This window comes from Urtica dioica, chromosome 5, assembly GCF_054948205.1.
Source record: "Urtica dioica subsp. dioica isolate 48M chromosome 5, U.dioica_male_clone48M_v1_H2, whole genome shotgun sequence".
In the NCBI taxonomy this organism is placed as follows: domain Eukaryota; kingdom Viridiplantae; phylum Streptophyta; class Magnoliopsida; order Rosales; family Urticaceae; genus Urtica; species Urtica dioica.
Genome location: NC_142760.1, coordinates 41915273 through 41932701, shown reverse-complemented (window position 1 = coordinate 41932701; position 17429 = coordinate 41915273). Strand labels below are relative to the sequence as shown.

Below are 17429 nucleotides of genomic sequence, written 5' to 3'. Positions count from 1 at the left end.
GCACCAGCCTCCAAATCTTCATTTTCTTCATTTTGACTCCAAATTCATCGCTTTTACTTCCGTTCCATCGATATGTGACCCGACAGCTACTTTTCATCTATGTTGACCTGAAATTCACTATAACCACACTAAAACCATCAAAAACACTTGAGAACGCGCTAAATCAGCAGATTCGTACGTAAAATACGCACTCATCATCATGTATGCAAATTTTGCCTATCAAGGTTCAACTAGTGGAGGCTTCAATAGAGGTGGTCGAGGAGGCTTCAATAATCAATCATGGAGGATTTCATAGAGGAGGCATTGTCAATGGCAGAAGGTCCTGGTCGCGGCTCTTAGACTAGTGGTAAAGAGCGAGTCATGAGTCAAATCTGCAACAAGCCAGGTCACTCAGCTTCAGAGTGCTTCCATCGATTTGATGTGCATTATGAAAGCTCCGAGACTGGCTCACAACATCAACAAGGATATCAAGCTCAACTAGCAGATTCTGACTATAACAATTACTCAGATCAATGCTACTTTGATAAATCTGAGACCGATCAAATGGACTTCGAAGAGAATTTCTGCAGTCCTTCAGAAGTGATGAGTGACTACACCTACAACCGCTCTCAGACTACATCTCAAGCTCTATATGTACCTCTCCAATACTCACCTTAGATTGCTCCACATCAGTGTCTTGCACAATCTTCTTCTCATCACTTTCCACTACAAGCTCAAGCACTCCACACCAACTCAAGAACAAGCGAGTTTATTCTAGCTGTGTTTGAACCTGCTTGGTACTTGGATAGCGGAGGAACAAATCACGTGGCATCTCAGCTTGGAAATCTAATTGTTCGGTCCGATTACAAAGGCAAAGTTAAGCTCGCAGCAGATAATGGATCCTTGCTCTCTATTTCTCATATTGAGGATTCAATAATGCATGTTCCTGCTTCTCAGATTCAATTGAAACTCAAAAACATTTTTCATGCCCCACAAATCACCAAAAGCTTTTTAGCAGCTCTCAGTTTACACGTGACAATATTGTGATCATTGAATTTCATCCTGATGCATGTTATATAAAAGATAGAAGCTCAAGACGTGTCTTAGTGCAAGGACGTCTTAAAGATGGTCTGTACCAGCTTTCTTTGTCAAAGCCTTTCAACCACAGTGTCTCCAGTTATGTCAATGTCTGCAAAACTGAGTATGTTACGTCACAAAGTCAGACTTTTGCACTTTCAGGTGCGAAAAAAGTCGCACCTGATGCTATATTTTGTACTAGTGAAATGTGTCTTTTGTATTAGATATTGATCCCTGTAAAATGTTTGATAATTTTAGAAGTGTTAGACGTTTAAGTCATCCATCTCCTTATGTCATGATTCATGTAATATTCAATTCATGAAATAAAACATATTGCTATTTGTACTTCTCGTGTGCATGGAAAAATGCATCAAAATTCATTTCCACAGTCATCTACCAAAACTAAATCTTCATTTGATCTTATTCACTCAGATTTATGGGGACGAGCACCTCGTCTATCTCAAGATGGATATAAACTATGTAGTTTTTATAGATGACTTCACTAGATACACTTGGATCTTTTCATTCAAACTAAAATTTGAAACTCTAAACACCTTTCTCAGATTTAATGCCTTTGTAGAGCGTTAGTGTTTTTTTTTTAATGAAAATCAAAGTGTTTCACTTTGACTATGGTGATGAATATAGATCTCTTGTTTCTATCTTTGAAAAGTTAGGCATAAAACACATTTATTCTTGTCTACATATATACCAACAAAATGGAATCCCAAAGAGAAAATATCAACACATTGTGGAAATTGGTTTAACATTGTTGTCTCAAGCCCACTTACCATTTCACTTTTGGTGGGACTCATTTTTCATAGGTGAGTCTCTTATCAATGTCTTTCCATCCATGTCCTTGCAAAACAAGTCACCATCTCTGGTTCTCTATGCTAAATCACCAAATCTCACCTCTTTGAAAGTCTTTGGGTATGCACGTTATCCCTTTCTCAGGCCTTACAACTCTCACAAACTATATTTTAAGTCCACAAAATGTATTTCTAGGACCTAGTGGTCATCGCAAAGGTTATAGATGTCTACTAGAACAAAGTGATCGTTTGTATATTGTCAAAGATGTCAAATTTGTTGAGTCTGAGTTCCCATATGTGTCTCTCTTTCCCCCATATGTGTCCAGATCTCTCTCTTACTCACCATCTCAGCGGCATATTACTTTTACTCATATGCCATCTTCTTTGCATACATATGTCGTAAATGATTCCAGTTCTGGTGCATTTGCTGATCAGTCTGTGTCTGTGCTAAATCCCAGTCACTCTGAGTCTGCTCATCATCAGTTCAGTTCATCCCTATTGTCGTCATCATCATCATCCTCAGCCATTCCATGTGTCAGTCCCATTCCCATCTCTACATCTATGTCTCTCTCTTACCACCACTTCATGTCACTCAAAATTCTCACACTATGAAAACTAGATCTAAAGCAAGAATTTTCAAACCAAGAGCCCTTTTAGTTGATTTTATAGCCAACAAACTGCCCATTGAACCACAAATTTCCAGAGAAGCTCTTCGTGACCCTGAGGGGATGTTGTCTATGAGACATGAATATGATGCCTTTATGAGAAATGGTACATGGATTATAGTGCCTAGGGATGTGGATATGAATGTTATCTTTGACAAATGGGTGTTCAAGACTAAGTTTAAAACAGATGGCTCGTTGGATAAACTCAAGTCATGACTTGTTGCTCGTGGTTTTCAAAAAAATACAAGTGTTGACTACTTTGACACCTTCAGTTTTGTAGCAAAACACTCAACAATTCGAGTGCTCTTCACAGTTTCTACTCAATTTGGTTGGCCTATTCAACAAGTGGATGTCAACAATGCCTTTCTCAATGACATTTTACAAGAGACTGTGTATATCGAAATACAATAAGGGTTGTTCAATATCTTACATTGACAAGATCAAATATAGCCTTTGATGTAAATAAGCTAAGTCAATTTTTGAAAGCTCCTTCTGTGGAACATTATAGTGCTTGTAAGAGAATACTAAGGTATCTCAGAGGGTCCTTAGATCAAGGCACTGAGTTCTCATATTTAGGCAATGCAAAGAGTCTGAGCATAGTGTATTACACTAATGCTTATTGGGAAAGCTCAAGTGAGGATCGAATGTCCACAACATGTTTTTGTTTGTTTCTGAACGATTGTTTAGTGAGTTGGTGTCTAGAAAGCAAAGAGTGGTCGCTAGATCAAGCTGTGAAGTAGAGTATAGGGCCTTGTCTAAAGCTACTGTATAAGTGGTGTGGATCCAGAGTTTTCTAAGTGAGTTGAAGCTGTCAAGTGATCCTTGTGCTGTGATGTGGTGTGACAATATGAGAGTCACTTCCTTGGCATCAAATCATGTATACTACGCAAGGACTCTGCACATTAAAATAGACGCGCGTGCACTTTGTTAAAGTAAAGGTCATGCTCAAGGTGCTTGATATTTACTATGTACCATCTGAGAGTCAACTAACTGATCTATTCACGAAAGCACTATCAATTCCAAGGTTTCATGACTTGTGTTCCAAGCTAACCTGTGTTGTGCATGGAACTTAGCTTGAGGGGCACTGTTGATCAATGTTGTATTACGTATATGTATTGTTTGTTGCTTACATGTATTAGTAGAGTATGCTTATGTGTAAAGCTGATGCTGAGTTAATGCAAATAAGCGAACAATTAGAGTCCGTTATGACACTATATAAGAACTTTGTATTGAGCCATTCATTACATAAGATTAAAAATACAATCCTCAGCCTCACTAGTCGCTCTCTCTCTCTCTCTCTCTCTCTCTCTCTCTCTCTCTCTCTCTCTCTCGTCATACTGACCCTTCGGCATTTCCATCACTCCAATGGCTATCTCATCCTCTTCAGTGGATATACTTCTAAGCTTTTAGGAGGAATTTAATATAGTCTCGATGACCATATTTTTAATAGTGACAACAAGAATACTGAATCAATGCGTAGAAAGAGGTAAGTCCTAATAATTTGAAGCCCGCGTTTAGATCATCCACAATAATAGCTTGCTCCGAGTAGCACTGTATCTAGTCTTTTGAGGACTTATATCTGATTCGACCAGGTTTTGATCCCACAAATTGTTCCATGCATATCTTGCGTAACTGTCTCCACGATACAATTGAGTTTGGGTGGTGCAATTTTTTATACCACTTTTTAGTAGTTCTGATTGAGGTAATCGAGAAAGGCATGCCACATTACTTAGGGACTCTCTCATTGAAGGGACATCCAAGATTTGAAGGTGTCAAAGTAGTCTCTGAGATCAAAATTTCCATCATACGAGATGATACTTGGAATCCTGAAACCTTCATGCGAGATGTAATTTAATATCATTACCGTAGAGGATGATGTTGTTTCTCATTCCAACGGGATGTTATTCTTTTGTCCGAGCGCCACTTACTCGATCCGACGCTTTAACCTTTGATAATTTGTCTGAGTTGTACTCACACTCTCTTCGGTGACCTTGTATCTTTAATTAGACCCAGGGTTCACACCAGATGGTTTGATACCTATTGGCGATCTTATGCTTCTCTGTTGTAGTTGGATATATCACTATCATCATCGCAACTCCATTTTCATATGTATTTATGGCATGACTTCTGGTCTTCTTAGACCTATTGTCATCATCATCTATCTCCTTTTTAAGGCCTTTAGCAAGGGCAGTCGTCCTTGGGAATGACCACCGTACATGCATTGTGATCCATCGAGACTTGATCGTTTCTTCGAGCTCTTTGTTCTTCTTTTCTAGGTATATAGTAGACGCTCTTGCATCTCTTTGGAACTTCTTAGGAAAGCTAGGCTGAAAGATCATCTATACTATCTCTTTAATGGATAGCGGCAGAGTTTGATTGTGGTGTTCGATCCCTCTCCATGATGAACTTCCTCCGCTTGTCTCTTGGGTAGCACTCGCCACCGCACTTCAACATTATTCCCCTACTTTTAGCGCCAAACTGTTAATGACAAAAACAATATACAACAATTGTCTCGGCGTAGAGTATAATGTATGCCATGCAGATTCCGTCGATACAACGATAATCTAGGTCGGATTGTTATTGTATTACACTAATCTCAATACAAGAAGTATAGATATAAAGTAAATGAGGTTGCTAAAAATAGGTAAAGTGAAGACAAGTGAATCCCTTGCTACACTTGAATTTCGTACGAGTCTCTAGAAGACTAATGTTCAGGCTTGTTTTGAAATCCTACGTCTGAACAATTATTTTGATAACCATTTGTGTCATGTAATATTACGACATTTATTTGTTAACCAAGTGCGCTTAGGGGACTTTAAAAATTATTTGGTGTTTATGTGGTCATAGTAAACATTTGTTTCAAGTTAACCTAATTTTTTAGTAACGCTAATTTTTATGATCTTCTCGATTATGTTAAGAGGTTATTGGACCTCACCTTATGGTCATGCTCGTTTCTCATTCGGTGTGGCTCCAAGGCTTTTCTACTTGGTATTTTTTTATGTGGCAACTCGGAATAATTATGGACTTCTTCAGTGTATATCCCTCAAACATATATATTGATAAATTTCAATATAAAGTATAATTAGAAATACATATGATATACAATAGCCATTTGTTACTATTTAATTCTGAGTCGCACTAGAGAGATTGTACATATGATATACAATAGCCATTTGTTACTATTTAATTCTGAGTCGCACTAGAGAGATTAAGCACATGAGGAACACACTCAAGAACGCAAGATGTCCCCTCCGATATCAATTGAAACTGTGTTTAGACGGAAGCAAAATTATGTACATAATATTTTACAAGAAAAATTATTATTACACAAAAAATAGAGCAAAATTATTGTTTTTTTTTTTTTTCTGGCAGATCATAATTTTCAAGATGGCCCATGGGGGACAAGATCTGTTGTGGTCCCAGCAAAGCTAAATAATGATATTTTCAAACTGAAACAGCTTTAAACGTTCTAATATATCTCCAAAAGGTCCTACAAAACTACAATAATTTGGCTGGCTAGCTTAGAGGCTTCTGAAAAAGACCACTGATACTCTTTAATAAGATAAAGACAGGCCAGGAGTGAGGTCCAATATTAATATTTTCCCAGCAAATAAGAGCTGGAATCTGCTTAAATAATTCATTCCAGTCAATTATCTCTCTTCCAAATTGCCACATATTTTGTTCCAACTCCAGAATTGAAATTTTATACGACTTCACTAAGTTTTATCGCAAGAAAATACTTCTAGACATTAATTGAAGTTTTTTGACTTCTCATTAAGTAAATATCATGTGCAATTTAATCAAATAGATCAATGTCTCCATATATAAAAATTAGATATATATGTTTATATAGAAAATTAGAAATATAGTAAAAAAAAAAAAAAATTCACATCTTTGTTGCAGCCCTATTACGGCCTGTTACAATCGACTTGTCGCAGTTTTGTTGCAGGCGAAAATTTTGTCCTTGTCCGTAGAATAAAAAATCCACATATATTCCAACTTATACAATAGTAAAATTTAGGGGTATAGTTAACTCACCGTTCCTAAATTTTTAAAATTGTAAAGTAGCTATTGTTTGGATAATTTTTATTATTTAGCTATTCAGCATTATTACCCAACAAAAATGACAATATTACCCTTGCCCATTTACACACAAAAAATTACTTGAAAAAAAAATTAATAAATATTATCCATTAAACAAGACTACAAATCAGGCAACACGCAACCAATCATCGTTTTGAAACAGGAAACTAAATTATTAATGTCCATCAAAATGAGAAAAAAGACCTAACCTTCATGGTCTTTCATCTCTATGGAACTTCTGATTTCTTAACTAGTCGTTCGCAATTGACAGCATACGTAATAATTAAATCAAATTAATCACCATTGTGTTTTAAATTAACCATCTTAACTATGGTCCATTTAATTTATGATGATGGTTGATTTTGGTGTCCATTCATCATAATGGTAGAATACTGACATATGGCCATTTTCTTACTGTTTGGATTACATGAGTCAAACGACCACGTAATAGTTCATATACTATAGTATACATGCACTACACTATTGAAGGAAAATATACACGTTTCGCTGTCCTGAAGCATAAACTAATCAAAATCTTATTTTCGTAATTGACCCATATATCCCTAGCAACATTGAGGATTATTTAACCAGGATCAATCCATAGGTCTTTTGAAGAACAATCAGAAATATGGTTTTCCAATCACTAGAAGAAGTTTTAAGCAACAATGACCTATTCTTACTCTTCCTTCTCATTTTCATATTGCTTGCTCCAATTCTCTATCTCCGCAGAACTAGAGCTTTAGGCAAAGAGTCAAAGTTACCTCCGTCTCCTCCGAGGCTCCCCATAATCGGAAACCTCCATCAGCTAGGGAATGTCCCACACCTCTCTCTCCGAGCTCTTGCCGATAAATACGGTTCTTTACTGTATCTAAAGCTAGGGCAAGTCTCAACCCTTGTCGTTTCGTCTCCGGATATTGTCCGGGAGATCGTCAAGTCACATGACACTGTCTTCTCGAGTCGACCCAAAACCCTAGCAAGCGACATCCTTTTCAATAACGACATTGCTTTCGCTCCCTATGGAGAGTATTGGAGAAAAGCTCGGAAGTTTTGTGCGGTACACCTCTTGAGCCTGAAGAAGATCAAATCTTTTCAGCCAGTGAGTGAGCAAGAAGTCAGTGTTGCAGTTGATATGGTTAGAAAATCCTGCCTTAATAATACTAACGGGGTAGCAATAAATCTGAGCCAAATTTTGATTGAAGCCTCAAACAATATAGCCTCTACGTGTATTTTAGGGAAAAGTCATCGAAAGGAAGACGGTTCGCTGAACAAAGTTGGAGAGATTTTGAAAGAAATATCCGCTTTACTTTTTTCCTTCAGTTTTGGAGATTTTTTTCCTTGCTTGGGATGGTTAGATGTGGTCACTAGTTTGGCTGGTAGATTGAGGTCAACTTCTAGGGAATTTAATTCTTTCCTTGACCTTATTATTCAAGAACACAAGGCTTCTAGTGGTCGTGGATCAGATACCAAAGACTTTGTGGATGTTCTCCTTCAGGTTCAGCAAGATTCGAATTCTGATTTCGAACTCACTGAAAACCAACTTATGGCAATTATGCAGGTCTCTCTCTCTCTCTCTCTCTCTCTCTCTCACTCTCACTCTCTCTCTCTCTCTCTCTCATTTACAAATAATTTTAACACTTTGAAGAAAATGGATTATTTGTGATCATGCCTTGAAAGATTAACCACCTTTAATATATATATATATATATATATATATATATATATATATATATATATATATATATATATATTCTCATTTCTTATGTTAAAAACCAAACTTAGAAGTGCCATTTTTATTTTGGAGCTTTTTGATATAAAATGACTCTAGCATCTAATACTTAAGTTTTACCAACACGTACTTCTTTTTTACGTATTATTAGCCGTACCTTGAAATTATACTCTTTATTTATAAAGACATATATACTAGTTTTCATTTTCCGATTTTCATTTATCATATCATGATAGCCTTTTTTTAGCTTGTTAAGAATCCCACGTTATAGAAAGAGATATAAGAACCAACAAAAGAGTTTATAATTGAGCAAACTAATAAGATACTCTTCGTTGAATATTTATTTAATATAGTAATACATAAGAAATTAATAACATAGTCTTTGAATTTCATCATAAATATATGCAGGACATGGTGGCCGGAGGAATCGAAACTACTTCCTCCACGACGGAATGGGTAATGGTTGAGCTCTTAAGGAACCCGATAGTGATGAAGAAAGCCCAAGAAGAGGTCAGAAAGATCGGGGCAGAGAATCAAAAGATTGACAAGGATGACATCGATCGAATGGGTTACCTAAAAAATGTCGTAAAAGAAACCCTTAGGCTCCACCCTCCGCTCCCTCTACTAGTCCCTCGCGAAACCAATGACGTGGCTAAGATCGGACCCTACGAAATTCCTGCCAAGACGAGAATCGTGGTCAACGCTTGGGCGATCCAGAGAGACCCGAGTCTATGGGACGATCCAGAAGATTTTATTCCAGAGAGGTTTGAGAAAAATCCGCTGGATTATTTTACCGGCGATGATTTCCAGTTCATGCCGTTCGGTTTCGGGAGAAAAGGATGCCCCGCTGTTGCTTTCGGTACTTTTAGCACTGAATATGTGATAGCCAATATGTTGTATTGGTTTGATTGGAAATATCCAGAAGAAAGAGGATCGGCTGAGGATATGGACATGAGTGAGATCTATGGACTCGCTGTTCGTAAGAAATTTCCTCTTCATGCTGTGCCAACACAGTTCTTCCCTTGAATGTTACAAGCCACATTTAAAAAAAAACTATATAGCTATAATGTTCCAAACATTATATCTTTATCATTGTAATTTTTATCTTTCATCCCTGGTGATGTAAACTCTTTGTTGTTCCTTGTTTTAAATGTCATAGTGTGCTGGCATTTTAATATGTTATATCTATCATTTTTAAATGATTATCAAACCTTTTTTTGCTTGTTGCTTACAATATTTAGATGGAAAAGCTGGTTAGTAGATAGGGGATGTTAGTTTCGAGTTCGTGCTGCTGTGTTGATCATATGTTTTCAAAAACTTTATGTAAGAAATCTTGAGCATATTAAGTGTCAACTGTCAGATCTTACTCAGTTAGAGTTAGAAGGTGGAGAATAGATCTCAGTATTGTATTTATGTGTAAAGCAACTGATTGGTTAACCAGTTAATTTGTCAAACTCAATCAATGAAAGTGCTCTTCATCAATCTCTCTATCGTCTCTGTTCGCCACGTCAAGGTGGTTCGCTTGGTTGGATTTTGTGCTGACGGGTTCAAGCGAGCCCTAGTTTACGAGTTCTTGCCCAACGATTCGTTGGAGAAGTACATATCGTCGGAAGCCAAACGAGAAAATCGCTCGCTAAGTTGGGAAAGTGAACCATTATAAATCTGTGTGTGCTAATTTTGTTTTTTGCGAATTTTGTTTTTTTATTTTAGGTCGAATTTGTGTGTCGAATTCTAACAAATTACGGATGATTATTACCTACGGGTAAATTATTATGTCGATAAACTTGTTGCTTGTTCAAAAATAAAAGTTTTCACATACATCACCAAAATACGACTATGAGGCCATGGAGAGGTTTTTACGAGGACCGTTTAAAAAAAAAATAGTCTACGATATTAACAAAAGTGATTAATATATATAGTAAAAATATCCACAAACTAGAGTAAAAAAAAATATCCACAATAGCAAATTTCGTGGTTAGCTTTATTTGGGTAGTTATGATGTCAGACAACTCAGTAGGTGCAGTCATAGTTATTTTTATTGCATTGCAGAGACAACTCAGTAAGTGTGCATCTTATTTGGGTAATTATGGTGTCAGATTTCTGACAAAAAATAAATTGAAACAATATATGGTAAAAAAAATTCGGACGGAAGTTGTTCAATAGTTATATAATACTACGAAAATCGTATATATTAGATGTTTTTTTTTGTCAGAATCATATATATTAGATGTTTACGAGAGGTTGCAATCATGCCACCTCGTAATCAGCTTTTAAATGATTGTATGTGTGAACATCTTGAAAAGAAGTTGAAAACTCAAATATAGGCAAAATATTCCAAAGATCCCAGCTGGTGAAATCTGACACCATAATTACCCAAATAAGACGCACACTTACTGAGTTGTCTCTGCAATGCAATAAAAATAACTATGACTGCACCTACTGAGTTGTCTGACACCATAACTACCCAAATAAAGCTAACCACGAAATTTGCTATTGTGGATATTTTTTTTTACTCTAGTTTGTGGATATTTTTAGGGTTTATTGTTGCCTAAGACTCTCAGGCAACAAAATATGCAAAACATTCATATATACGATATTAATAAAATAAAAAATTAGATAATTAACCAACTAAAACGTTTGAAATTGTTATAACGTTTCGTAAATCTTAGTTAAATAGCCATAATGATGACGTGACATTCCTGATTTACATTTTCATTGAAATAAAAATGAGAGATATTTACGTCAATTTACACATGTAAATATATGGACGTGACTATTTATCTAAGATTTACGAAACGTTAACTATTTAACAATCTCAAATTATAAATATGGTTATTTACCTAATGAACCATTAATAAAATGGGCCTTTATAAGTATTACGCACTAATCTCAAATTATAAATATGGTTATTTACCTAATGAACCATTAATAAAATGGGCCTTTATAAGTATTACGCACTAAATATAAATAAAAGTCGCATTCAAAAGCCTACAACTTACATATAATTTTAAAAGAGAATCGACTTTAGAAACAACTTTCTCTTATAAACTAATAGAGAACGGAGCCTCAATATTGACGGCATCGCAGCAATCATAAACTGAAAACGAAACAGTTTATAACAAATTTAACAAAACTAAAAAAGTAGATAAATTAAGACGATCCGAAAAATGGTTCCTCACAATACTACTCCTTTATAATCTAGCTTTGATAAGCTTATATTAATTTATAATTTTGACAATCTGAGTAATTATTAAATCCACCAGCATCACAGGAGGTGCATGAGGCACTCTCGTATACATAACTGCTTATTAGTCTTTTATTAGCTTTCTCACAAAGTCTACTAATTTATTAAAATATATCCTAATTATTAAATTATTGCAATAAAAGCAATAAAGTTGAACAAAAATTTCGAAGTTTGCAACAAAGCTCAAAAGAATAAATAAATAAATCATGCACATTCATTCCATGAAATAAAGCAAGAATGGTCATTTGATATAAAATAAAATAAATGTCTAGTGCTATTAACAACATGAATAGATCAACTGATTTTTATGTATTTCTCTTTTTATGAATATATCCGATCTAATTGATCTATTAGGCCTATTCAAATAAAAATTTCAAAATCTTTTCAGAATATATGGCTCATTTAATTTGCACTTTAATAAATTTTAGGCCAATGAATTCATTTTAGGCCCAGCAGATTTTTTTTTAACTTAAGCCAAAACATTGGAATTTAGCCCAGAAGCACTGCAGGCTAAAGCCCACAGGAGGAAAGCTAAGCCTGCTTATGAGGCCCAGCCTGAGTCTGTAACAAGTAATAATGGAAAATTTGCTATTATCGACAATAGCGTGCTATATTTCTTTTCCAATATTAGAGCATTACAATCTCCAAAATCCATAAAGGAAAAATTATACCATATGAAATTAATTGAATAGTAAAATAACCAAAATTTTAAATTTTCAATAGAGCAGTCAAAATTACAGTCAAATTTTTTTTACACCAAAATTATTATTTTTTTTACAATTATTTTAAGCAATTTATCATTTTCAAAAAAAATTAATCCAAGGGAAAAAAAAAATTTGAAATTTGTTTATTTGCACACTTTGATTATTTCACTAATTTTAAATGATTTTTGGTTATTATGCAAATCCAATATTTTAAACTTGCTTTTTCACTTTCTACCGACCAAAAAAAAAAAAAAACTAATCCTAACAACCCTAAACATTTAACCACAATTTTTCGTGTATATTAAGTAGTGCAATGCTTGTAAAAGATATTCAGGAAATATGAATATTAGCCTTCGATATTATTTATATAAAAAAAAAAACCCCCCGTTTAAATGAACAAATTCTGCTGGCTAGAAGCGATCAAGGCATACTTCCAAGTGGCTGGGTATCACTAAAATAATAAATAAATAAAATGGATAGGTGTGGAGTGTGGACCAGGACCATGGATCAGAAAAGTATATGACAACTTAATAATTGGATTCCATTGGAATTTGTGTGGAGATAGCTATTTCTATAACATATATCAGAGCGCCTTTAAATGTTCTCATTTACTTCGAGCCTTCGTTCAGATTTTTATTATATTATTTTTTTTTACTTGGAATTTTATTTTTGTTTGAATAAGCAAAATGATTAGAAATTATGCCAAATCAGTAGCCTGATTAAAAGCATACAACCAGGGTGGGATATCCATAATCCATGTTACCGAACAACACTCAATTAATTGCTTTCTTGGCTAATTAATTAATATTATGATCTAATAAAATTGCATTCGAGGGATATAAGTATTAAATCAATAATTAACAGTTAATTCAGTGATATAACTTTTACTTTCTCATAACTGTTTGTTCATGTGATCCGCTATATCATAATTATTACTGTTCAACTAGTAGTCCTACAAACCTATTGAACAACCTTCAAAGTACATACTTAGTAATTAATGTCATATATAATATATTAAAGATTACATTAAAGCTTTAAAATATACACACACAAGAGATAAAGGTTTCTCAAGCCATATTGAGATTCACAATGTCTTTATCTTCAATACAACACTACAAACCACATTAAAAATGTTTTATTTTACAAAATATAATAGAAATATTATGAAAACGCGGAAAATAAATGTAAAGCTTTATTTGTCACATTGGAATAGAGTCAACGAACATAGAGTTGATGAGATCTTTCATGAGTCCTCGTGCGTGGGTGAAATTATCGCCGTCTTTGTATAAAAGATCTATAACCCGTGTGTAATTCATCGTATGTGTAAGAAGAGGTATTGGCACAGCCCTAGGCTCAATAAACTCTTCATTCATATCCTTCCACGCTTCCTTAATTTTCCTACGAAATATGTTGTACGTTTCTTCCTCCGACGCACCATATTGCTTCATGTAGCACTCAACACTTGATGCAACATGCCCTCTCTTCTGCTCAAACTACAAAAATAATAATAATAATAATAATAATAATAATAATAATTATTCAAAAAATTAGTCAATCCAAAAATTGCTAGATAATCAATTTTTTTTAATTTTTTTGTAAATAACCGACTCAACTTATTTACGGCACTAAAAAAATACAAAAATATCCAAAACCATCCACGCTTATTTTGGGTTTTTTTTTTAGTGTCGTAAATAAGTTGAGGTGACTATTTACAAAAAACTAACAAAAAATTAGCTATTATATAAAACATTTTAAGTCAAATGTTTATATAACTAAAAGACCCATGATAATAATAATAATAATGAAAATTTAATATTCACTTGTTTAGAACTTTATGAATGCATAGTATAAAATCTTTTAAAAAAACTTTTAACTATATAATCCTGAAATATGTATTTGATGTACCTTATTATTATGAGTAATGATGTTTCATAATCCTAGTAAAAATGACGTGAAAGTCATATTTAATATATATATATATATATATATATATATATATATATATATATATATATTATCATGTGTACCTTATGAGTAACGATGTCATCCATAAGCCTAGTAATAACGGACCCGGCACGAATGATTTTGAGATATTTAGATGTCCATTCAAAAGCATCCTCGGTCGCAATATCTCCCATCCCAATGAAAGAACTGATAGCAAAAAGGCACTGACCAGATGTCACTAAAGCATGTTCCATATATTCCTCCATTGTAGGCCCATAATCTTTTTTACACCATTCGGCTTCTTTCAAGTACGCTTGGCACATTTCTTTCATCTAGTGGGGTTCCATGAATGATTAATTTAATCAGTTAGATACGAAGATCCTATATTTTTTACCAAAGAAATTTCTGAAAATATGTACGTATGCAATAACATCATTGTCTACAAAATAGTTGCATGGGAATGCATATACTAGCAATGACACGTATATGCATCCTAATTCATAAACTAAAATCTAAGCTTATTCGCTCTATAAAAATGCAAGCACGATGTTTCTGAAAATGAATTCAAGAAAAAATTCAACTACATATTGACTTATATTTCTAGTAACAAGAAATTGAATATATAAGCATAGAGTTAATTACTTACTACATCTTTAGCATATTGAACTCGATATGATCCCTTTCCTTCTTTTTCCATCCATTCCTCAATCTCGTCGTATAGATCTAACAATGACTTAAAAATGTATTTCATGTACTTCGGAAGTTGGTGTATACAGTTGATATTCCAACTGAAAAATAGTAGATATATCAAAATAATTACAATTAAGCATATAATTTACTTCATGTAGTTCATGTTTGTGATTAAAAAATCGACAAACCTGTGAACTGCTTTGGTAAATGCTCGGAGCTCCCCGATTTTTCCACAATGGTAATGTGTGAGAAAGCTTCAAAGCGGCGACATGAAACAAAGACCTAGTTTTCGGCATGATTTTGAAATATGTTTTCGACATTCGGTTATATACCAATGGTTTTTCTAGAAAAAAAAAACCAACCGAACCAAGCTGGAATCTTCAAACCGGGAACGGGACTGTTTCCCATCCGGTTTACCCCGGTTCTAAGGAAAAACTCCAATTTTGTAAAGAATCGTACTGTGACCTATCTATTTTCCGGTTCTCGGTCAGTTCTCGACCTGTTTTCTTGAGATTTCGATCCCTGACTAAAAATGGTTCGCGTAGCTGCACGTAATCTACATGTTAATTTGTAATTAATAAAAAAACCAAAAATATAAATGATAATGCTAAAGTAGGCCATATGAAACATTTAAATTAAATTGTTATTTAGACAAGACAAGCATTTTACCCCGAGCGTTGCAACGGGAATTAAATTTCATAAAGTTGTAATATTTTGAAGAAATTTAAATTTTACATGCTAAATATATATTTAAAAAATTGTAATGGACTATAAAATACACTTGTGTACTTTGAAAGAAAATATATGTAATAATAAAATTTTAAGCTATTACTATGACCTTTTATTCATATTCATAAAAGATGATTATATATAATAAATTTATAAGCTATAAATTATGATATTGTATTTATATTCTTAAGAAATGATTTTATATATGCTAAATATAACAAAACTAAAATGTATCACGTATAAATAAAGCTAAGAATTGATAATACACAATTTTTAAATTGATTTACAAATAGAGAAACTCAATTTGGAATATATATATATATATAAATTTTTTAATCGGTCACAATCAATTTATGTTTATATTTTTGTCCATATGAATTATATGTATATGTAACAACCTATATAGGAGATAAAAGGTTCAAGTTTTTTATAAAAGAAAATTTTAAATTGATATAAGAAAACCCAACCCCTAACTTATGACTGTATGTGTGTATATAGATGATATATAAAAAAAAAAAGAAATAACGTATGCATATATAAAGTGTAAGAATAAAGTAAATATTATTAAATAAAATAGAGGTACTGTAGTTACTACAGTATTTTGGGGGGTTTTTTAATTATATAGGATAATTTCAACTATTGTAAAAAATAGCAACACTTATGTAATTAACACTACATTACAAAAATTTCATAGACAGTGTTTTGACTTTTTCTTTTAAAAAATAAATTCAGTAGATTTGAAGGATATCATAGTTTTCAAGATGGCCCATGGGGAACAAGATCTGTTGTGATAATTCTGCAAAGCTAAATAATGAGATTTTTAGTCTGAAATGACTAGCCTTCAAAAACTCTAAAATTATTTGGATGGCGAGCTCTTCGAGGCTTCTGAAAGATATCCAATTTCAATATCTTCCCTGCAGCTATGATCAGCTGGAAGTCTTCTTAAAAAAATCAAAGGGCTTATCGAAATTTCCAGTTTCAGCAAAGGGTTATTTTTACTGAATTGCATATTTTTGTATACAACTTTGTGGTATCACACGTTTTTTTTGTCTTTCTACCAATTCCTGTCGAAGTTCGAAATGTTGTTTTTGATACCATTTCGAATCTTTTGATTTACGAAAAACCGACACATCGATGAAAAATCGAACGAATAAAATATGAAAAAAAACAATTAATATACTATTTTCAAATACCGTTTCTATGAAAAACCGGTATACCGACGAAAAACCGAATGAAAATAATATTACATGATATGTTATGTATATATAATATCTTTCAATTTTTAAACTTGAAATTTATGTCAACTAGATTATATAATCTTCAATACCTAATTGATTTTGCATCAAATATAATGTCTAATAAATATTTATACCCAATACATATATATAGTTGTATAAATATTTTTATATACATATATATTAAATTTAATATATATATATATATATATATATATGTTTTATTTTTTAAACGTAGGTAAAATTTATGTCAATAATACTTTTAAATTTATATGTTACACATTCTTTTATAAATTAATACTAGGTATTTTATAAATTTAATATTATTTCTTTTTTATATTGATTTTTATATTATAATTATTGATTTACATAATTTATATCAAAACTGTACAACTATTTTAAAATGGCAACTTGATTGGGTGGGAAGTGGTTTTGCTCCCATAATGTAAGGGCCTGAGTTCAAATCTCAGCCAAGCCAAATTTTCTCTTAATTTTGATAACGAAATTCAGAAAAAAAAAAAACGACAACAAATCGAAAAACAACAAT

At 33.2% G+C, this 17429-nt stretch overlaps 2 protein-coding genes across 2 annotated transcripts; one reads left to right on the top strand and one right to left on the bottom strand.

Annotated features, from left to right (window-relative positions):
• Positions 1-7222: 7222 nt before the first annotated feature.
• LOC149398642 (phenylacetaldehyde oxime monooxygenase CYP71AN24-like) lies at positions 7223-9495 on the top strand. The gene is made up of 2 exons (XM_089615290.1): positions 7223-8165; positions 8745-9495. Exons 1-2 carry the CDS (start codon positions 7239-7241, stop codon positions 9360-9362), a joined length of 1545 nt encoding a protein of 514 aa, XP_089471416.1. The 5' UTR covers positions 7223-7238; the 3' UTR covers positions 9363-9495.
• Positions 9496-13483: 3988 nt separating this feature from the next.
• Positions 13484-15326, bottom strand: LOC149398641 (valencene synthase-like). Its single transcript, XM_089614636.1, has 4 exons — positions 15277-15326; positions 14875-15016; positions 14312-14560; positions 13484-13777 (listed from the first exon to the last, which is right to left on the bottom strand). The coding sequence occupies exons 1-4, from the start codon at positions 15324-15326 to the stop codon at positions 13484-13486; spliced, it is 735 nt and encodes a 244-aa protein (XP_089470762.1).
• Between the last annotated feature and the right edge of the window lie 2103 nt (positions 15327-17429).

Excerpts from the sequence above, each read along its gene's own strand:
- LOC149398641 (XM_089614636.1), bottom strand. The coding sequence starts at position 15,326 with ATGGGAAACAGTCCCGTTCCCGGTTTGAAGATTCCAGCTTGGTTCGGT. Across the intron at positions 14,561-14,874 it reads TTCAATATGCTAAAGATGTA|ATGAAAGAAATGTGCCAAGC; the intron begins GTAAGTAATTAA and ends GAACCCCACTAG. Across the intron at positions 13,778-14,311 it reads ATGACATCGTTACTCATAAG|TTTGAGCAGAAGAGAGGGCA; the intron begins GTACACATGATA and ends TTATTTTTGTAG.
- LOC149398642 (XM_089615290.1), top strand. The coding sequence starts at position 7,239 with ATGGTTTTCCAATCACTAGAAGAAGTTTTAAGCAACAATGACCTATTC. Across the intron at positions 8,166-8,744 it reads AACTTATGGCAATTATGCAG|GACATGGTGGCCGGAGGAAT; the intron begins GTCTCTCTCTCT and ends AAATATATGCAG.